This window comes from Esox lucius, chromosome 11 (assembly GCF_011004845.1).
Source record: "Esox lucius isolate fEsoLuc1 chromosome 11, fEsoLuc1.pri, whole genome shotgun sequence".
NCBI classification, from domain to species: Eukaryota; Metazoa; Chordata; class Actinopteri; order Esociformes; family Esocidae; genus Esox; species Esox lucius.
In genome coordinates this window covers 42,084,675-42,105,872 of record NC_047579.1, presented here as the reverse complement: position 1 = coordinate 42,105,872, position 21,198 = coordinate 42,084,675, and the positions used below count along the sequence as shown (strand labels likewise).

The window sequence follows — 21,198 nt, the reverse complement described above, 5'->3', positions numbered from 1 at the left end:
CTACAGTAAAGATTTTGACCTTTAATATATTTTGTTCATCGAGACACAATGTGTGAGATATCTATATATATATGCATGCTAATTTGACAGGAAAGTGTGGAAAGACAAAGAGTTTCTGCTGGTGGCCTGACTCAACCCAAAGCTCCTGCATGCATGTGCCAGAGGCAGTAGCAATTTTTTTGCCATACTAAAATGTGTCAAATACCACACACATAAAAATAACTACACAGCACACTCAAAACAGATGTAGATTGAATCTTAATTTGTTTTCAGAAAACATGAAAATCATTATCCAGTCTCCACATTTTAAGATAAACATGGTACTGTATATTCCATCAGAACATACAAATTGTATCTAGAAAACAATGTGCATCTAAACAATACAGACCTAAAGATGCAGATGCAAAAAAACATAATTTGTTGCAAGTCAAAACAAACAAATATAAAGATCTGTGGACACCATTCCATGCCTTGGCCTAGTTTTTGTTTGGTGTTATATATCCATTAGACAAAGCCACACAAAAAAAAGGTAAAGGCATTTTGAATTTGGCAGTGATACACACATGAAATGTTGTACAATAACTACTGATCCTGATACAGCATAAAATTGCTTTCGTCGATTACATAATCAGAAATGTTAATAGAGTTGAATTTCATCCAACCAAGGTAGAGTAACAAAGACCTTTAAACTGAGGTAAAGAGTCTTCATGGACAAATTAATTTGTGACATGCTAGGCTAGCATGCTAAGGCTGTGGTTATGATCTCCTCAAAAGGTAACAGACAGGGAAAGAGCCTCTCGCTCAGACCAAATTATTTTAGCATGGGGGAAATTGCCCATGCTAAAAAAATTGCCAAAGTGGATGGCATGCTAGGAGTGTAACAAATCTCCTTTTACAGTAACATAATCCCTTATATATCCTCCGTAATTCAAAACCTTCTGATTACGAGCTTATGTTTCTTTTGATGTCCTTGTTGTCAAAGATCAGTCAAGAATATCAGTCAAATTATCCACGAAGACATTGTTTCTGAGTCAGTCAGTGTACATCCCTGTCAGCCTACTTTTACCCCCCCCCTTCCCCCCCAAATGATGTCCTTCCTTATTCCTATGCTCCCTGCTCACTCAGCTATCTAGAGAGCCACTCCCCTTGTTCTTGTTACGACTAAGAGGGAAAGAAGACTTGCTCTGGGGCTGGGTCATCTTGCTGGCCAGGTGGACGAAGGGCTCAATGAGAGTCCGCCGGTCGGCCACCGACACCTCCCACAGACGCACCTTCTCTGTTTTGGCCCAGTGTTGGGCCGCCTCCGAGTCCACCCTCCTCTGGTCCTGCATGTCCAGCTTGTTGCCCAACACCACTATGGTCACCTGTGAACAGATCATCTGATCTATGTAGTGCAGCCTAACATCTACAGGATGTCAGCAAGTGGAGTGTGGTGGTGTATAAGAGATGGCAGAGCAGCCCAAAAAGAATGTTGTTTTTTTGCAGGAAATTACCTGATGGATGTCACCCAATGGTGGTACCATAGGTACACATATATAATCATTGGAAAGTAAAAAAGTTAAGGCAGCAATCATCGGTCTCGCCTAAAGAAATTGTGATTCACAAAGAACCATTAAAAAATGAAGCGCCCTACCTCTTTCTTGTCACGGTAACGGTCAATGTCCTTCTTGAGAGCCTCCATGCGTTTGAAGGACTCCTTACTGTCAATGCTGTAGACCAGCACAAAGCCATCTGCAAAGGTGTAGTAATGCCTGGGGAATTCCAGACCATCGCGGAGTCCCCTGGTGTCATAGAAACGCACCTGCTCTCGAGTACCACGCTCCGTTTCTATGGAGCCAATGTAAATGTCTTCCAGGGTCTCCATGGGTTCTGAGCCTATTGGGGAGAAGGGGCATTTGGAATGTGAACGGATCTGTGTAGTCAGAACATCAACAATGTCCTAGATCTCATTATTCATTCCAAATTGATTTACTTACCTGCAATATGATTGGCATACAGCAATTGCTCCAGAACAGCAGTCTTGCCGACAGCTGCCAGACCACACACTACTACTTTACAACTCTTACCCATGATGATCGGGCTCTTGCCGGCAAATCTGTAATTAAAAAACAAGTCACGTTTTCTGTGTAGGTTGCAATATAGTATAATGACAGTACGGTATAGGTTCTCATAAATGTCACAGAGGTAACACGATTTCCGTCGTGACAGGATTAATTTAAGACCCGATAGCTAACTAGCTATACTACATGCTAAGGTTGGGCATTTATCTAGCTATTTATTCTACCAGGCAACTAATCTGTTTGTGAAGATAACGACTAAAATCAGCAAAGAAAAACTGTTTTCATTTTTTAAACAAAAACAATGACATGTCAGTAGCAGTTTTCATGCATTCCGTACTCCACTTACCCCAAATACTTCCTGTTTATAATGCTTACGTAACGTCTTGCCTTCCCGGGAGACAGCGGCGTGATGATAATGCGACCTCTAGTGTCCGAAGATAGTAAGATTTCTGTTATTCACAACGAGTCAAACCAAGGATGAAAATGTTGACCTTGACTTCATTAGTTAGTATGTAAAGGAACTTTAATGTTACTTGTGATTTATATCATTCATATTTGCATGGGTCAAATAAAAGTACATTCTCTCGGTGTATGGTTGTGCTCTCGGTGTTGCCAAAGCCAACTCTTGAAATGTTCTATCAATTGATACCTGGTGGACAAGGGTATTTATTTTATTTTGGGGGGTGGCGGGCTTCCAGGTGAGATGTCAGCCAAAGATATATCAGTCAAAGACACTGAAACTGTATCTGTGTGTTAGTAATCCAGCAGTCAATCACCATCCTTATCGGGCCTCCACGCGCCACTGTTACTCCTCCCCCTCCTCAACCCAAGCAAAATGGCGGACGTTGATGACTGCGATGTGACCATGGATCCTGAGATGGAAATACTCAGCGACGAGGAATTGGAAAGGTATGTTGCCGAAAATGTCTAACCACTGTACACTAAATATTTAAGTGTTCTCTTTCCGTTGTCAGTTTTTTGTCTTCTGCTTGTATTATTTGACATTAGTGTCACCCGGGCAATGTGGGCCTTGCTAACAAGCTATGTTAGCCACTTGTCTTCAACTTAAGTTGTATTCGTTGCAGTCATTAAGCCCTGAGACCAACGACAATTACTTCATCAACTTACCTACCTAAAAAACCGACAGTTATCCACTGTTTCTGCCAATGTTTGTAACGAAGTGAACAGCAAATAAGAGAACTAACGTGAACATTGTATTTGAACGTCGTTAGCAATCGCTAGCATTTCAAGCTAATTGAGAAGGGAGTTCTCAAGCCTCATGGATATAAAAAAAAAAAGCCAAATCAAGTTAGATACTGTAGTTAAGTTAGCTGCCTACCGCGCTTTACTGTTGTTAGTGCTGTCAGTGTACCATACCAGTACCCAAATTAAAAAGTGCCCCATGGACTAGTCTCGAACCTCTGGCTGTCATCGCTAACATTATTCCGGAACATTCTCGAGTCATAGTGGTTTGATCGAGATACCTTTGCGTGAGGCACCTTAATAATGACCATTTTCTATTGTTCATCAAGTAAGCTTGGTTAACCTGAAAGTTATGGATTTTCCTACTTTAATGTATTACAAGGTTCCCAATTTAGCCTAGCCACAGTCATGTATCTATACGCGAATGATTTATTGGTAAAAGGTTAAACAACTATCCAATTCGTGACGATCAACTAATACAGAGGAAACTGCCCTCTTATCAAAAACATGCTACACTGCAGTAAGACAAAAGCATCCTTGAAGGGTGAAATATTTTTGGATTGTCTGTCTTGTTCCGATTGTGATCATAACAGGAGCATATGTTGCAATCTGTCGGTAAAAAAAAACGTTTAAGTTGCAAAAGTTAAACGTGTGTAGGAAAATGTTTTCCAACACAGCGTTTTTTCGAAATACTCTTTAAAGTGACGTAAAGGCCGTTGATTTGTTTCGTTTTTCAAACGGAAGTTGTAGTTCGTTCCTGTCTCGAAAATATGACTGCCAGGTGGAAGCTTGCAGACTATATATGCCGGTTTTATGACCAGGGCTAAGCTCTAATAGAAACATTTTAGCTTGATCAAACGGAGAGGGGCCTACCTCAATTCTTCAAATTGAAACTTAACGTTTTGCTATTGCCAAAAAAGGCAATAGCAGTAGCGCTCTTCCTGTATTGCACAGGTGTCAAACCGGTTCCACGGAGGGCCGAGTGTCTGCAGGTTTTCGCTCTCACCTTGTACCTGATTGATTAATTAGTTCACTAATTGGTTAATTTCTACCCCCACCTGGTTGTTCAGGTCTGACCTGGGAACCAATTTAAAGGAAAACCCAAAGACCTGCAGACACTCGGCCCTCCGTAGAACCGGTTTGACACCCCTGCTGTATTGTCACAGTAATATGCTCCCTTTTGATATCCTTTAGTGTTTTCCCATTTAACTAAGATAACTGTGTATTATGCAGATTTTGTTGCTAAAGCAACGTTGTGCAACTACAACAAGTTTGCATTTGACAGTTTCCCTAAACATCCGGGCTGGATGAAAATCACTGTTCTGTTTGTAAACCTTACCACGGTCAGTTTGGTTTCTGTGGGCTAAGGGCCATCAGTGAACGCATCTGGTGTCGCGCTTTCTATGTTTAGATGGTTTGTGAACCTGTCTTCCCCTTCTCGCCCACCCGCATGCCAAAATTAACTCTTCAGGTCTTAGTTTGAGAACGGCAATTATAGCTGTGTTGGGAATACCAACACTACAGACCTAAATTGGCCTAAGTCAGGCTACCACTATAACTAATTATTTCAAGGCCCGGATATTTTACACCCTGAGGCTATACATGATGTTGTACTGTAGTTATGGTTCTGAAATGGCAATTCATGCCAAGTGAAATGCATATTCATGTAATTCATTTATAACATGCCACAATGTAATGTATTTGTGAATTAGCTAGCTTTATTTCTATGTTAAATCGCTGCTAGCTTGTGTTAGGTAACTAGCAGTGACAACTGACTGTTACATTGATTGTGTATCGCTTCAACAAAAAATGTAAATCCCCATCTACAGTGGTATTCATGTTATTTTTGACTACTACTTGTGCTACAGTATCTTACTGCAAATGTACAGGAGGAGCCAACACACTGGCTGTTTTAATCTGGTGATTTCTACTTCGTTAGGTTGGAGTGAGATGGACAGACACCATGCTGGCTTGTTACATTGTCAATTAGACCTCTGATCTAAGTGCAGTTTTCTGGTCCCAAGAAGTATAAGTATGCAAGTTGTTGTAATTCACATGCAAACATTAGAGTATGTGTTTGTTTGTTTTTTTAACAGAAACTTGTTAGAATATGCCAGTATTGCCCTATAGGATCTTTCTCGCTAGTCCGTTTCTCGGTTTTTTACTCTTAGGTTCACTAGCCTCACACGGAGAACCACAGCCTGAAAAGGTAGTTTGTGTGCATTTGTGGAACCAAAACACAGGCGTCCTACCTCTGCTCAACATGCTTAAACTGAAGAACAATTTGTTTTGGATGTTGCCACAATTTCTAAACAACATTGTGCTTATCTTCTGCGGCAGTCAAGCAGTTGTATTCTGCCAACAGATGTTAACATTTTGTCATGTCGCATAACCTGGCCTGTTAGGGTTAAGGAATTATCCTGTTTGTTGAGCACACTTTTATCTCACAGAAGTCCTCTTCAATAAACTCTGTATGGTAAAGAAGTGGCTTATATAATATTTTTGTTTTTTATATTTCACAGGTGGTTGGTCCTACACGTTGTGTGCATTGCAAAATGAATTTATAAATATTGAACATTATTTTGACAGAATATACAGAAAAAATGATAATCGCAAAAAGCCTAACTTCTGTCAGTCCATAGGAATTTATTTCTTACTCTATCTTCTGAAAGATTTCCTCACCTAACCCTTCTTGGGTATGCTTTTGGTGTGTTTATATGATTGGTACAGTGGGGTGAACAAGTATTTGGTACACTGACGATTTTGCAGGTTTTCCCACTTACAAAGCATGTAGAAGTCTGTAATTCCAGAAAGTCACATTATGCATTGCATTTTATTGCATGATATAAGTATTCGATACATCAGAAAAGCAGAACTTAATATTTGGTACAGAAACCTTTGTTTGCAATTACAGCGATCATATGTTTCCTGTAGTTCTTGACCAGGTTTGCACACACTGCAGCAGGGATTTTGGCCCACTCCTCCATACAGACCTTCTCCAGATCCTTCAGGTTTCGGGGCTGTCACTGGGCATTACAGACTTTCAGCTCCCTCCAAAGATTTTCTATTGGGTTCAAGTATGGAGACTGGCTAGGCCACTCCAGAACCTTGAGATGCTTCTTACGGAGCCACTCCTTAGTTGCCCTGGCTGTGTGTTTTGGATCATTGTCATGCTGGAAGACCCAGCCACGACCCCTCTTCAATGGTCTTGCCGAGGGAAGGAGGTTGTTGGCCAAGATCTCGCGATACATGGCCCCATCCATCCTCCCCTCAATACGGTGCAGTCGTCCATGCTTCACGGTTGGGATGGTGTTCTTGGTTGTACTCATCCTTCTTCCTCAAAACACGGCGAGTGGAGTTTAGACCAAAAAGCTCTGTTTTTGTCTCATCAGACCACATGACCTTCTCCCATTCTTCCTATGGATCATCCAGATGGTCATTGGCAAACTTCAGACAGGCCTGGACATGCGCTGGCTTGAGCAGGGGGACTAGCGTGCGCTGCAGTATTTTAATCCATGATGGCGTAATGTGTTACTGTTTTTTTTATTTTGAGACTGTGGTCCCAGCTCTCTTCAGGTCATGGACCAGGTCCTGCCGTGTAGTTCTTGGCTGATCCCTCACCTTCTTCATGATCATTAATGCCCCACGAGGTGAGATCTTGCATGGAGCCCCAGACCGAGGGAGATTGACCGTCATCTTGAACTTCTTCCATTTTCTAATAATTGCGCCAACAGTTGTTGCCTTCTCACCAAGCTGCTTGCCTATTGTCCTGTAGCCCATCCCAGCCTTGTGCAGATCTACAGTTTTATCCCTGATGTCCTTACACAGCTCTCTGGTCTTGCCATTGTGGAGAGGTTGGAGTCTGAGTGTGTGGACAGGTGTCTTTTATACAGGTAACAAGTTCAAACAGGTGCAGTTAATACAGGTAATTAGTGGAGAACAGGGGGGCTTCTTAAAGAAAAACTAACAGGACTGTGAGAGCCGGAATTCTTACTGGTTGGTAGGTGATCAAATACTTATGTCATGCAATAAAATGCAAATTAATTATAAAAAAAATCTTACAATGTGATTTTTCTGGATTTTTGTTTTAGATTCCGTCTCACAGTTGAAGTGTATCTATGATAAAAATTACAGACATCTACATGCTTTGTAAGTGGGAAACACTGGTGATTTAGCAGGTTATCAAATACTTGTTATCCCCACTGTATGTCCTGTTCTGATGCTGTTTCACTTAACTTTGTCTCCAGCCAATTAAAAAGACACCACACTGAAAGGTTTAATTTCTTATTTTATTTCCATGTGTGATCCAGGGAAGCAGAGAGTTTTAAAGAGCAGGGTAATGCCTATTACATCAAGAAAGATTACTCTGAAGCTTTTGAATACTACACCAAGGCCATAGGTGAGCGTTTCATCTTTAACTTGCACAAATGTTTGTTCCTCGTAGGGCTTGTTTACATTGTAAATGCAAACTCTATGAAAAGAAGTCAGTCGGGTGTTTTATTCTCTCTCATGATGTAAACAAGCCCACGGAGAAAGGACGTTTGTTTTCTGTGTGTGAGGGGATCATCTTGTTAATGATGGTGGATTGGCTTTTTGTTCCCGCAAGACATGTGTCCTAAGAATGCCAGTTACTATGGAAACCGAGCAGCTACGTTGATGATGCTGAGCCGGCACAGAGACGCACTGGAGGACGCCCAGCAGGCAGTGCGGCTCGATGACACTTTCATGAAGGTATGCTCCACTACGAGGCGTTGAAACAGCCGTGTGTCCTAGGACCTGAGGTGGGCCACCTTCAGCACCAGCAACCCATCTGTGTTTAGCCAACCACTTTCCCAGGCAGTTTTTGTCGGACCAGTCATTTTGTCTCATCTTGTGTGCCTAAATATGTTTGTAAGTTAGATCAGTATAACGGTAAGTTTATATTAAAATGCTCTGACTCAGTTTTGGGTGGCCCTCGTATCTCTGTTAAGTGTGAGTCACCTCTCCTGCAGGGTCATCTACGGGAGGGGAAGTGCCACCTGTCCCTCGGCAACGCCATGGCGGCACGACGCTGTTTCCGGAAGGTTCTAGAACTGGAGCCAGACAACAGTCAGGCGCAGCAGGAGGTGGGTCAGATGGCCGTGGCCCGCCAGCGGTCCTGTCAGCCATGACTAGGTCTTCTCATGACGCTGTCGACAGAGGCTTTGAAAGTGCAAGGACACCCAACGAGCTTCATGGGGGGGGGGGGGGGGGGTAAAAGAAATTGGAATGCAAGTCTATATAAAAAAAATAATAATAATAGTAATGGTTTATTACAAGTAAAACTGTGAAGTCCAAGTGGAGCTGTTTGCTAATAATTGAAACATAATATCAGTGGTAAGCGAGGTAGGTAGTGTAGGGGTTCCTTAGTGGTACAGTGGTCCAAGTCGCTCCGTCACGGCAAAACCGCTTCACATGACCAGGTGTTTACATCCAAAAACGTATTTTCATTATTTTGTGACATTGTAATTATTACATGTTTGATTTGGCCTATAAGCTTCTAAGCGGGCTAAACACAACCCTTTTCAGCTTCCTAAACTGAACGTGCAATGTTGTAATGCTTCTACATCAGATTTAAAGGCATTTTGACCTGTGCTGGTTTGTGACCTTACCCAAATAGTTTGAAGAATGTATTTTGTTCTCCTAACATCTGCCTTCACTGCTCTGGTTGGCCTAGGCAGGATTTATTTATTTTTGATTGATCTCAGTATGTCAGTCTCAGAATATCCTTGGGGCGGTTGTCTTGATGTTCTCTAAAGGGAGACACGCTGTCAAAAAATTTGAAAATGCCTGCTCTACAGTAATTCAACTCCTTTATTGTGCAAAATGTTCTAAGGGTTTTCCTTCGATTGAGGAAAACAGCAGGCAGCTGCCTCCTTACATGAAAGCCTCGTGTTGACTTGTCTTTCGTGTCGTGACCTATTCCCAGGTGAAGAATGCAGATTCTGTCCTGGAGTATGAGAAGATGGCCGAAATAGGATTTGAGAAACGTGACTTCAGGATGGTATGGCTCTCGTTCGGGGGGAAACGTTAGATCTGACTCAACCAGTCATTTTTATTTATTTGAAGCCTTTATTTGAGGCTTTGAAGCCTTTTGACGCCTTTATTTGTAAGGCGTCAAAAGGCTTCAAAGGTTGTCAGTGTTTCCAGGCGTTGTGTGACGGTGCTTCTCCCTCTACGGCCTCCAGGTTGTGTTCTGTATGGATCGTGCCTTGGAGTCCGCCTCCGCCTGCCATCGGTTCAAGGTGCTGAAGGCAGAGTGTCTAGCCATGTTGGGGCGCTACCCAGAGGCCCAGTCTGTCGCCAGGTAAGGCTGACGTTGTAGAGTATTATCAAAGGAGGTGTGTCCCCCTAGCGGATACGTGGCCATCTTACGTGTGCAGTTTGACGCAAGACTTGTTTCTTGGTTTTCAGTGACATCCTGAGGATGGACTCCACCAATGGTGATGCTCTGTATGTCCGTGGTCTCTGCCTCTACTATGAGGACTGCATTGATAAGGCCGTCCAGTTCTTTGTCCAGGCACTGCGTATGGCCCCGGATCACGAGAAGGCCCGTCTGGCCTGCAGAGTGAGCCCCCCCCCCCCCCCCCCAATAATCTTTACAAATAAGTATTCTTCAAGATGAAAGCCCTGGCTGTTACTGGCTCCTGATGTGAATCAGCAGACTGAGACAGTGTTTCTTGTCCACCCAGAATGCCAAAGCACTCAAGGCCAAGAAAGAAGACGGCAACAAGGCGTTCAAGGAGGGGAACTTCGATGAAGCCTACCAGCTATACTCTGAGGCCCTGACTATAGACCCCAACAACATCAAAACCAACGCTAAGCTCTTCTGTAACAGGGGCACTGTGGGATCTAAGGTGAGGCTCGATCAGCCAGCCTCAGAAGGAGATCCAGTCAGCTGTCATATGTCATGATTCTGCCATTTACCAGCCCCCTGTAGTATTATTCTTGCCCGTGCTCCTTTGGAAGGTGTCTTCATTGGCTTGTGGACAGGTCATTACTGTGTTTGATTCCAACGTGGTTGTTTTGCACCAGGAGTTTAGTGTTTGTAAGTCCCAGAATCCTATCTGCCTGGAATTCAATCTGTGTATCTTGATAGATCGTGGAATGATTCACGATGATGCTTTGTATTGAGAATTGCTGCATTAACTCATTGAGTTTCCAAATGAAAATGTGGCGATTTAATGGAGGCTGATCAGAGTGGGTGGATGTGGGTTTGTGTGCAGGCTAAGCGTCTACCACTATCAGATTATCCAATATCGCCATCACCCATTGGCTACCATGTCATTCTATCACACATTTTTAGTCTGTTTTGATAGTAACATATTCATCTGTAGAACTGAATTGTGCCACAGCTTTGATTCCAAAGTGACTGGTTTTGAACATTGGAATTACCCCCCACCCCCATTGATTTCCAGGGACCAGTTTTCATTTATTTCCAGGGAAGGGTTGCCTGTGGATTTTACCGATTGCTGTAGCATAGCAAAGCTGTTGACACCACTGTGTTGGCTGTGAAGGTGGCCTCCTCCTTTAGCATTTGCATAGACCGATGCTCTGGCATACCACACACGCTGTTCTTTCACAGTGATTCCCACCCTCTGTTCCTGGACAGTATTTTTAGCAGTGCTATGCCTCTACAGCTCTGTACCTTTTCTCTACCTACCCACTAAAACTAGGCCAGCATGTCTTCCCTTTCATATCCTGTCATACGCTTCCTTGCCCCTTTCCACGGTTGTCCGTCTAATGTATTCTTCTTCTTTAAAAGCTGAAAAAACTCGACCAGGCCATTGAAGACTGCACAAAGGCAATTAAACTGGACGAGACTTACATCAAGGCCTATTTACGGAGAGCGCAATGGTATCAATAAATCATTAAAAAATATATATTTTTGCCATATGTCTGTAGTGGTATTTGGGTTATTACAGAACATGCAAGAGCATGTTAGATAAATGGTTAACTACCTTGTTAATTTATTTTGGTTCTGCTCTGTGTTTGTGCAGTTACATGGACAAGGAGGAGTACGAGGAGGCGGTGAGGGATTATGAGAAGGTCTACCAGACGGAGAAAACAAAAGGTGTCTAATTAGTCTGACTCAAACTTTATCTGTCTGTCTGGGTTTGGTTTCTTCCCACCGCTGTTCACCCCCAACACACGTTATAACACATCCCCAGGTGTTTGTCTCAGAAGGTTGACTTAGTGTGGCGCCCCCTGCTGTTTACAATGTGCAAACTGCTTACGGTTATCGCCCTTGTCTTATTGCGGTCCACTTTTCAACGTAGAGCACAAGCATCTCCTGAAGAATGCACAGTTAGAGCTGAAGAAGAGCAAGAGAAAAGATTACTACAAGGTGCTGGGGGTGGATAAGAACGCCACCGAGGACGAGATCAAGAAGGCTTACCGCAAACGGGCCCTGATGCACCACCCAGGTACCAGGCCATTCAATTCAGATAGCCAGTCTGTGTGACCCAAACACATGTCGAGGTCAGGGGTCGTTCTCGTCCTCCTGTATGATTTCTCCGTCTGATCGGCGGCCCTGGTTTGGTTCTCCTTTCGCTCAGATCGTCACAGTTCGGCCAGTGCTGAGGTCCAGAAGGAGGAGGAGAAGAAGTTTAAGGAGGTGGGCGAGGCATTCACCGTACTGTCCGATCCCAAGAAGAAGTCCCGCTATGACAGCGGCCAGGACCTGGAGGATGATGCGGGCAACATGGGAGGTAAGAACTGCAGATCATCTGGGGTGCAGGGAGGGAGAGTGTTAGGGACGTTTCTGAAGACATTGCATTCCTTGGTGGTTAGATTTAGCCACTGTGGTGTCCGACTTATAACTGGGGTGTACCAGGTTCATGTAGCACTGTTTGATTTATCTGTGGTATGATTTTGCCCACTGCTTTCCCTAAGTTGGGATGTTGATCTTCAAAACGCAGCTCTTTTGTTTCTGTATACATTTTGCTTAGCATGCATGTTGTTTGAGGTCAACGTGAACTGGGAATTGATCCCTTGGGAATTTGATATTTTATATTACCAATTGGGCTGACTATTTAAAATGTATCCCTCAGCTGACAGACTACTTTTTTATTTGTTTTTTTTTTTTACACAAGCTCAGCCCATTATTCGGTCTTCAAAAAAGATTGTTCTGAACAATTTCTATATTTTTTAGGTGTTAAATGACCTGACCGTAACATCACATTAATCCCTTTTATTTTATATAAATCCCTTTTCCGGTCGAGTTTCACCTCACTAGGTTACTAGTTGAGAATGAAGGGGTTAAATGCTCCCCCATCCGTCTATCCAATAAACATGATAGCAACAGTGCCGGGGATTATCACCCTTCTGTCGCACCACTCTGGCTGCTGTGGTTCTGCCTAAACTGAGAAGGAAGAATTATGTTTATTATGAAGATTTGAAACGAGGTCGTTCAAGTTTAGTTCAGTTCAGTGCCCGTATCAGAAATTGTGCTCTACTGAGGGGTTACCTTAGGCTGAAAACGCAATTTGCCTATGGTTTGTAGGCTATCATTTGCACAGGCGCGTGTCGCACGTGTTGTTCACTGTTGGCAGATATGTTAATGTGTTTGTGTCCCTGGCAGATTTTGATGCCAACAACATTTTCAAGGCATTCTTTGGTGGCGGAGGTGGCCAAGGATATACTTTCGAAGGTAATCAATGTATGTATACGGACAGCTGTAGAGAACAGTACCTTTTTTCCTAACTTTTTTTGCATGCAAAACATTTCCCAGTTCAGCTTATTATACATGTAATACATTTATTCATTGTAAATTATTTGATTTGTGTTACAGCTTCTGGACCAGGAAATTTCTTCTTCCAGTTTGGTTAATTGGAAGCTGCTACTCCAGTAATGGACTCTATTCAAACAGATTCACCCCCGACTCCATTTTAATTTGCCTGGCTGTTGCTCCGTTGGCCTGTCATTACCTGAGTGAATAATTCCACCATATCAAGTTGTGCAACAGAATAATGAAGCAAGACTATGAAGATTCGTACTGTTTTCATACACAATTTGGTGTCATCATGTTAAACAGTAATTACAAAATTAAAATGTATATAAAAAGAATGTTGACCCCAAAAGTATTGATCATACTTTGAAACAAACTATTCTGATTTCTACGCCTCAGGTCAAGGTTGGACTAATAAAGGGGAAATCTAAAACAGGCCAGGGCCCACCTTCCCAAAAGCGTCCCAAAGTTCCAATGCAGCCATTTATTTTTTTTCATTGCAGTATTGTATAATTTTTGTGTATTAAAGTAGCTTACTTTAATTGCTTTAAAATTATATGGTTAAGAAAATAGTGAAAAGTAGCTTCTCAGCGAAGAGCTAAAACCCCACCCAAACATAATTCAGCCACTCTTTTCAAACCGTACTTACATTAAATGGGCATTTTCAGTTTCACAGTATTATTCGAACCTCATACTGTGTCAGTATACATTAAACACAGGACACTTTATTTTTTTTCTTTTGCTGAACTGGACTTTTAAGACTTTTATTCAAACCATGTGAGGCTGATGATAAACTTAGCCTTACGATGCTTATGGGAAACGGGCTCCTGTGCTTTAAGCATGCAACCAACCCCATTTAGCTGCCTGCCCCTTACCTTGACCTAGTGCCCAAACATTCAAAGCATGCATTACGTTGCCTAGTATTTAATGGGGAAAAACACAGCAGGCAACTGAACAACTTTTACTGTCGTGTGGGGAGCCTGCATTTATGTCCAACAACCAAAAGATCACTTTGCGGCTGAGTGGATGCTGATTGAAAGTTGTCTTCATTTCGTGTGTTATGAACAGTTAAGTTGTAATTTTAGGTTTCTCAAACAGCCTGGGGTCAATAGAGTTAAATCCATCAACAGCTATTTGAGTACAGTCAGAAGACGACAGTGGAGATGGCTTTTCTCATAGCTCCATGTGTGTTCTGTCTGGCAGGCCGGTTGCCATCTTGTGGGCGGCTTCTACGCCACAGGTTTTATGTTCGATGTTGCCATTCACCGGTTGCTGCATTGTACATTTTACTGAAATGTAAAGTGTTTATTTGTGTTGATAGTTTGACTGTTTTCCTTTTTTTATTTTGATATGTATATTTATTGTAAATTTGCTGTCTCATAGAGCTGCTACCAAGGGGTGAGGATGCTCCTTCATTATGGACAAAATATAACTTACAGGGCACCAAGGAAGAGCTTCCTTTTGACACAATATCAGGAAATTAATTTGGTTGTGCTCACCCAGCATATAAGGTACTGTGTCGACATTTTTATTATACTGGCTGTGTTCCCCAGCAGGCTGAATGCAAGCCACCACTCAGTCAACCAGTACTGTACCTTCCTCACTGCATACAAGTATTGTATACAATTTGATTGGGGATATCTAGATTGTGTCTGGACAAGCAGTCATGACTTAACACATTGCCTGTGTTGTTACCCAGATTATAATAAGGTGGATGTCTGTGGGCTATTAACGTAGCCATATCCGACTGTCCTGGCCACAGTTCCTTTTCTCCTGTTAATTATGCAGCTAATATGAAAAGAGCCTATCATCCTGTTTACACATGGTGTATACATGCTGTTAAGTCATAGCATTGTGGAAGTTTTTTTTAATCAATTGGTGCACTTTTAAGAAGTGAGCATCCCCAACCCCATCCTGCTCTCATAAAGCTCTCAACTGTCTTGACTATGGACCGTTATCTATCCAACAGACATGTAAATAAAATTGGCCTCTTCTGGTTTCCCCCTTCAAATGTCCCTTTTGTCAGTGGGTTGTTTTCATTTTGTTCATCCGATATAGTCCAAGCGGGCACAGGTTCTCTTCTGATGTACTCGTATACCCCACGTTAAAATACAGTACTAAACGCAAAATACTTGACATTTTTTGGGAGATGAGAGTTGGTGATAATTTCTATATTAATTCCAATGCATACATTTGTTCGGCTGTAAGAACCACCGTACTTTTCCATGTGTTTTAAATCGGGGTTTATTTTAACACTTTTCCTATGACCCGTTTGGACTTGTTAGGCTAGTTGCTAGGATACCATTGACCGGACTTTGTTGGCTACACGAAGGGACTTGATAGCATTGGATATTGTTGTTTTTTTATTATTGCAAAAATGTCTGACACTGGAGGTGATCAAGGACCCAAAAGCACATTTTCTACTTACATGGCCGAAGGGGATCAGTTATTCCATAAAGGAGAGTATGTTAAAGCTATTGAGAGCTACTCTACGGTAAGGCAAAATACGTCTCTGCGGACTGTTGAGTTCTAGCTAACTCTGGTTAATTTATTAGCTAGTTAAGTAGAACTGTACGCAGCAACTTACGCGTTTGCTGTCATTAAAAGCCTACTGAGCACCTGTAGTGTTTTGTGTAGTTCTGTTGGTATGTCAACATTTGCCATTCGTCCGATTATATAGTTACGATGACTGTTAACACCATGTGATTATTTAACAATAACCTTGTGGTTAAATGCAATCCAGCAAAAGATGTCTAGCTAAGTGATAGTTGGCTTGATAATTTGTTAAAACGGCCTCAGTGCAGTGGCCAGTAAGTCTGTTTTGCTACTCCAGTCTACAGTGCGCCTGTGGCAAGTTTGTATATAGCAAGTTCCTAATGACAATTCCTCAATCTTTTTCAGGCATTGATTATACAGCCAGATGAAAGAAATTGTCTGGTTGCCAGATCAAAATGTTATGTGAAGATGGGAGATCCTGACAATGCATTGCGGGATGCAGAGGCCTCTCTTAAAGAGGACAAAGAATTCTTCAAGGTGCACTGGGCATGTTTTACTTCCGGAGTTTGTTTAGCGGTCATTGCAGAAATAATGCTATGATCACAATTATCGCATATCAACCAGTTCGCCATTACTGAGGAAATGTTTTATTGCATGTCTTGTTGGAAACCAAACGCGTCATACCCCTATCAGCCCATAGCCCTATCAGTATTTTCAATTACCACTAGGTTGTCCTGGTTTCCGCACAAAAAAGCCAGCCACTTCTCGGGGTCCATGGCGCAGTTCATTAATTAAGACGTTTTTGCCTCGGGGTCACAGTGTCGAATTTAGTAAGGATAGATTAACTGCTATTTTGACCCTTGAAGTTTTTTGAATGGTTAATATTTAGGTTGTTATGAGGGTATGTGTAACTGTGATGCATGTGATGTGACATCTTGGCAACTTACAAAAAACATTGGAGTGTTCCATGTTGACATTTGAGATGGTCTATGCATAGTTATAAGGGTAACATAGCAATTGTCATTAGAGTACAGGCCGTTGACATCAATGCCTCTCACTGAATATTAAAAAAATATATGTGTATGTATGTGTGTGTGTATATATATATGTGTATGTCAATTTAAAGGAGCCATGCCCACTGTAGGCGGTGCAATATGCCGGATAGATGCAGGATTGGCGGATGAGTAATTAATTTGGGTTGCCGTGTCTAGTTGCACTTTAGTGATGCCTTGTGGCAGCCCATGGGTACTAATTCAAGGTAAAAGTCAAGAGAATAAGTTCCTTCTGGCTTGTTGTGATTCTGGGCTAGACTGGGCAAAACACGTACAAAGGTACTGTGCCACTGAAACCCAGTGATTTATGGTTTCTTCTTACCCCAACATAAGTGCTAGTTATTAGAAACATCCATCCTTCAGCTTTATCTGGGACACTGGTTTTAATCAGGAGATCCTTGTCAATTTATATTAATTTAGTGTGTGTTCCTAAATCTCCAGGGTTTGTATCAGAAAGCTGAAGCTCTGTACACCATGGGAGACTTTGAGTTTGCCCTGGTGTTCTACCACAGGGGGCACAAGCTGCGGCCAGAGCTTCAGGAATTCAGACTGGGCATCCAGAAGGCCCAGGAGGCCATCCACAACTCTGTGGGTAGTAAGTACCAGAACAACAAATGAACCTCACCTTTTTCTCAGAATGCATATATGGTCAGTTTGAAATGGGTTTCCACCCCCCCTAAGTCTCACGTCTTTCCTCAGGCCCCTCATCTGTTAAACTGGAAAACAAGGGGGACCTGTCCTTTTTCCACCAGACTGATGACGGGCGTGAGTCAATGGTAAAGCCTTGAGACAATATGATACGCCCCCCCCCCCCCCCCCCCCCGTAATACTTACGGGTACTGCTTGTGGGATTGTTTGTCAGGTGAAGACTGTGCGTCCGACAGGCGTCATTCATCCCCTGAGAAGGGAGATGAAGCAACAGAACCAGAAAATGGCCAAGCTGCTGCTCGGGGAGCTCTACAGCGATAAGGAGTACCTGGAGAAACTTCTGAAAGATGAAGGTAGGGCAGCTGAGCCTCCTTCACCGACCCTGCATCAATGCCCCGTCTACACTCTCACTCCAGAGATGCTCTTCCATCACATGCCTAGTCTGTACATTTAATGACCATAGTCCTTGTACGGGTGTTATGTGATAAGGGCAGATATTCCATTTACAAGAACGTCGTAACTGGGCCCTACAGACCTGGTGAAAAGTAAGATGCGCGGTGGGGAGAGACTGCAGGACATTATTGTCAATTGCATCACCTATCTGGACACGCGCACCGAGTTCTGGCGCCAGCAGAAGCCCATCTATGCGCGAGAGCGAGACCGCAAGCTAACGCAGCAGAAGTGGAACAAGAGCCGGCAGAACCCTCCCTTCGACCCCACCCGTTTTGTACTCAAGAACCTGGAGGAGATTGATGCAGGTGAGCCAGAACGACTCGTGAGTGTGGCAGTTTTGTGCATATTACATCCAGATCCAATGGTCACCTCTCCCCCCCCCCCGCTAAGCTTTGACTGTAGGTGATGCTGAGGGCAGCTTGAAGAAAGCTCAGGAGGTCCTGAAGTCAGTTCAAGGCTGGTCTGAGGATGTGGTACCCAATAAGAAGGAAGTGCTGGGGAATCTGCACAGTTGCATTGGCAATGCCCTAATTGACCTGGGAGAAATGAACAAAGCACTGGACAATCACCAGAAAGACTTGGATCTGGCCAGACAATAGTAAGAGCTGTGGAATGGACACTTCTAGTCTGAAAGGGATCAGTCTTTCTTATGACCATGTAATTACATTTTAGCAATTTAGCCAATGTTTTTCCCCAGAGCAACTTAGGTCATTTTTTTTCCTTCACCATCTCAAATCAAATGCTTTCTACTGAATTACTGCATCCTATTGTTTTAAACATTGTTTTTCCCCCCTCGGTTGTCCATCAGCAAACTCCCAGACGCAATGTCACGGGCGCTTGACAATGTTGGCCGAGTGTACGCCAGAATAGGGAAGTTCCCCCAGGCTATCGATGCGTAAGTAGATACATTTAAAGCATTTGTCATCACAGTCCTGTGTTTATTCAGTGAATTGTGACATAGTATTACCCTTGCACGGTTGTTAGATTTTCACACCTTGAAACCAGGGACCACATTTCATTGCAGCAAGGACAGCATTAATTAATGGTAAAAATAATTGGCATATTAAGGAAAAATATCAGAACCCCCCCCCCCCACACACACACACACACATCCCATCCAGCGTGGGATATGAGAAACCACAGAGATATATTGGGATATCCATTTATTACACTCAGCTCCAGACAGCTGGCATGTTTTTAGTCACTGGTGTCCATAGTTCCCACACAGGCACAGTAAACAGAAAGCCGTGGGTTATAGACTGCAAGCGTAGAAGGAAAAAATCACTAGTAGGTAATGTTAAACAAGCCAGTAAATGTGGAGTTTAGAGCGTCATAAAGTGGAGTTGCTTGTGACGTTAACAGTCCTAGTAGGTGGCCAGTGTGGTGACTGGCCATCTAAAAGTGGTAATTAATAAAAAATGACTATATTGTATAAAGCCTATTCTGAACAAGTGGCTACTGTGGAATGGACATTAGCCATAGGACAGAAATAACAACCAAAACTTTAGAGCCAGTAAACAAGTCAAGCAGGAAAACTTGTCATTGCGTGTTGTAACTATACCACATTTCAGAGTGGGTTGTAACCTAAATGCAGCACAGCTCCTCTGTACATATTTTTGCATAACAGGCCAGCTACGTACTGTTCTTTTGTAGAGCGGGATACAGCACTTGACTCACTAATGTGTTCCAAACAAGGACGTGGGCATTTCACCATTAGTCCCCACCAAGCAGGACACTGGTGACAGCAGATCTGGAGAAAACGCATGGCTTGGTCAGTTGGAGAGTGTACTCTGTACGACGGAGGGAGGCACCTCTGTGCCGCCAGGAGTCCATCCTTTTAAATAATCCCTTTGTTTGTGGAGGGGCCCCCACTAGGGCCCCCACTGGACATGGTGCACAGCCTGGCGGGAAAATATAGAGTGGGAATGCTGTCCACCAACTTAGGATCTGTCCACAATCTCAGGAAATCCAGAACGTTCCTTGGGGCTGGAGACCCACATGGTCGGCATTCTGTGGGTGGTGTCTGAGCATGGAAAGGACAGCAGAAAAGGTTTGGGCCAAGACCTCTACAAGGAGGTTGGAGAGGAGGGGGGTGGGGTGGGGTGAGAGTCGGTCTCTAGTGAGTCAGTAAAATGTAAATTTGATACATGTTTTTGAAAAATCCTTTAGACTACAGAATGTGTACAGGAGGGCTATGTCTGAATTGTGTGTTTCTTTAGTTGACAGAAGGTGTGGATTCACAGTTCTGTTCTATTCACACTGTCTTTGAATTTGTGTCTCCGTTTTTCAGGTGGGAGGAAAAGATCCCCCTGGCCCGTGGTGGTCTGGAGAGGACCTGGCTATTCCATGAGATTGGCCGCTGCTACCTCGAGCTGAAGCGTTACCACCAGGCCAGGGACTATGGCGCACGCTCGCTCGCTGCGGCTAATGAAATTGCTGATGAAAAGTGGCAACTGAACGCCTGTGTGCTGGTTGCACAGTCAGAGAGTGAGTAGAGTTGTGGAGGTACCTGTCCTTCGTTAGAGTCCTTGATAAACTGCGATGCTGTTCTTGGTAATCTATATTTTCTACAGTGCCCTGGCCTGTATTCAAGTAAATCTGTACAGATACTTTAAGAAGATGCTATGACCTCATGTGTTTTTGAGCTGTGGTTCCATTGACATTCATGGTATTTAAGAGAGTAATTACCATAAAAACACGATGTCTTCTGAATTTAGCCCTGGAGACACAAATGCTGGTTTCGGGGGAAAACTGTGATTCCTCTTAGTCTACTTGTGGCGTTGGTCAAAACATGGAAGTCTTCTTTAATAACAGTCCTTCCCTTGTGTGTCCTCCCAGTGAGGCTTGGGAACTTCACATCCAGTGTTGCCCACTTTGAGAAGGCTTTGGACAGGGCTCTCCCGGAGGATCCTGCCAGGGATGCCATCCGAAAGGTTACTTCAACTTTGAAACTTCCAGGAGAACTTAAAAATTTAAAATTCTATTTAAATCCCACTGGCTTACTGAGTCCATATTTTGTGTGTCTTTCTCTTTTAGGCTCTCAGCGAGGCAAGGCAATGTTTGTGAGTGAAGGTGACTGCAGAGAAGCTACAGACGGATGATCAAAGACAATGTGTAAAAAATATATTTTAAAAAACGTTTAAACATGACTGACCTCCGCTTGAGTTTGTTGTATAATTTTTTTTTTAATGTATTTAGAAATATTTTAAAAATATGTAATACTGAATGTACTGTACCCGTTACAGATATAATGATGCTACGATATTCCATATCACCTGAAGAGAAATGCATTGATCTACATAAAGAATGAAATCCTTCCAGCTATGTAATAAATACATGTATTCCTTTCACCGTGTTTCCTGTAATGTTGCGTTCTCTTTCATACTGTTTTTTGTGATGCCTTGCCAGTTGTCTTTTGTTTGCGATTTGTGCCACCTCATAATCCAAGAAATAATTAGTGTGTACTGAGCTGTTGGCACTTGCAACACATGGTATTGTTAGTCTAATTAAAACTGTATTCGAAACAGAGAATCACCCA

General features: G+C 42.9%; 3 protein-coding genes across 10 annotated transcripts; 2 read left to right on the top strand and 1 right to left on the bottom strand.

Annotated features, from left to right (window-relative positions):
* Nucleotides 1-201: 201 nt before the first annotated feature.
* nkiras2 (NFKB inhibitor interacting Ras-like 2) lies at nucleotides 202-4,250 on the bottom strand. Of its 2 annotated transcripts, XM_010874799.3 has the most exons (5): nucleotides 4,137-4,250; nucleotides 2,407-2,484; nucleotides 1,977-2,095; nucleotides 1,634-1,875; nucleotides 202-1,364 (listed from the first exon to the last, which is right to left on the bottom strand). In XM_010874799.3, exons 3-5 carry the CDS (start codon nucleotides 2,068-2,070, stop codon nucleotides 1,122-1,124), a joined length of 579 nt encoding a protein of 192 aa, XP_010873101.1. In that variant the 5' UTR covers nucleotides 2,071-2,095; nucleotides 2,407-2,484; nucleotides 4,137-4,250; the 3' UTR covers nucleotides 202-1,121. The 2 variants fall into 2 exon arrangements, with proteins under 2 accessions (XP_010873101.1, XP_019906670.1); XM_020051111.2 differs by lacking the exon at nucleotides 4,137-4,250 and having other exon boundaries at nucleotides 2,407-2,516.
* Nucleotides 2,823-15,026, top strand: dnajc7 (DnaJ (Hsp40) homolog, subfamily C, member 7). 2 transcript variants are annotated; one of them, XM_010874801.4, is made up of 14 exons: nucleotides 2,823-2,969; nucleotides 7,574-7,662; nucleotides 7,870-7,994; nucleotides 8,255-8,368; nucleotides 9,211-9,285; nucleotides 9,470-9,588; nucleotides 9,696-9,849; nucleotides 9,974-10,138; nucleotides 11,047-11,138; nucleotides 11,282-11,355; nucleotides 11,561-11,707; nucleotides 11,840-11,992; nucleotides 12,865-12,933; nucleotides 13,075-15,026. In XM_010874801.4, the coding sequence occupies exons 1-14, from the start codon at nucleotides 2,896-2,898 to the stop codon at nucleotides 13,110-13,112; spliced, it is 1,488 nt and encodes a 495-aa protein (XP_010873103.1). In that variant the 5' UTR covers nucleotides 2,823-2,895; the 3' UTR covers nucleotides 13,113-15,026. The 2 variants fall into 2 exon arrangements, with proteins under 2 accessions (XP_010873103.1, XP_010873102.1); XM_010874800.4 differs by having other exon boundaries at nucleotides 2,824-2,969; nucleotides 12,865-12,942.
* Nucleotides 15,027-15,120: 94 nt separating this feature from the next.
* Nucleotides 15,121-21,198, top strand: ttc25 (tetratricopeptide repeat domain 25). Of its 6 annotated transcripts, XM_020051109.2 has the most exons (12): nucleotides 15,121-15,505; nucleotides 15,913-16,044; nucleotides 17,001-17,154; nucleotides 17,259-17,335; nucleotides 17,422-17,560; nucleotides 17,741-17,965; nucleotides 18,051-18,258; nucleotides 18,469-18,555; nucleotides 19,951-20,147; nucleotides 20,499-20,593; nucleotides 20,697-20,774; nucleotides 20,906-21,195. In XM_020051109.2, exons 1-11 carry the CDS (start codon nucleotides 15,389-15,391, stop codon nucleotides 20,724-20,726), a joined length of 1,461 nt encoding a protein of 486 aa, XP_019906668.2. In that variant the 5' UTR covers nucleotides 15,121-15,388; the 3' UTR covers nucleotides 20,727-20,774; nucleotides 20,906-21,195. The 6 variants fall into 6 exon arrangements, 5 of the variants coding, with proteins under 5 accessions (XP_019906668.2, XP_010873104.2, XP_034150814.1 ...); XM_010874802.4 differs by having other exon boundaries at nucleotides 20,697-21,196; XR_002197461.2 differs by lacking the exons at nucleotides 20,499-20,593; nucleotides 20,697-20,774; nucleotides 20,906-21,195 and adding an exon at nucleotides 19,536-19,710 and having other exon boundaries at nucleotides 19,951-20,024.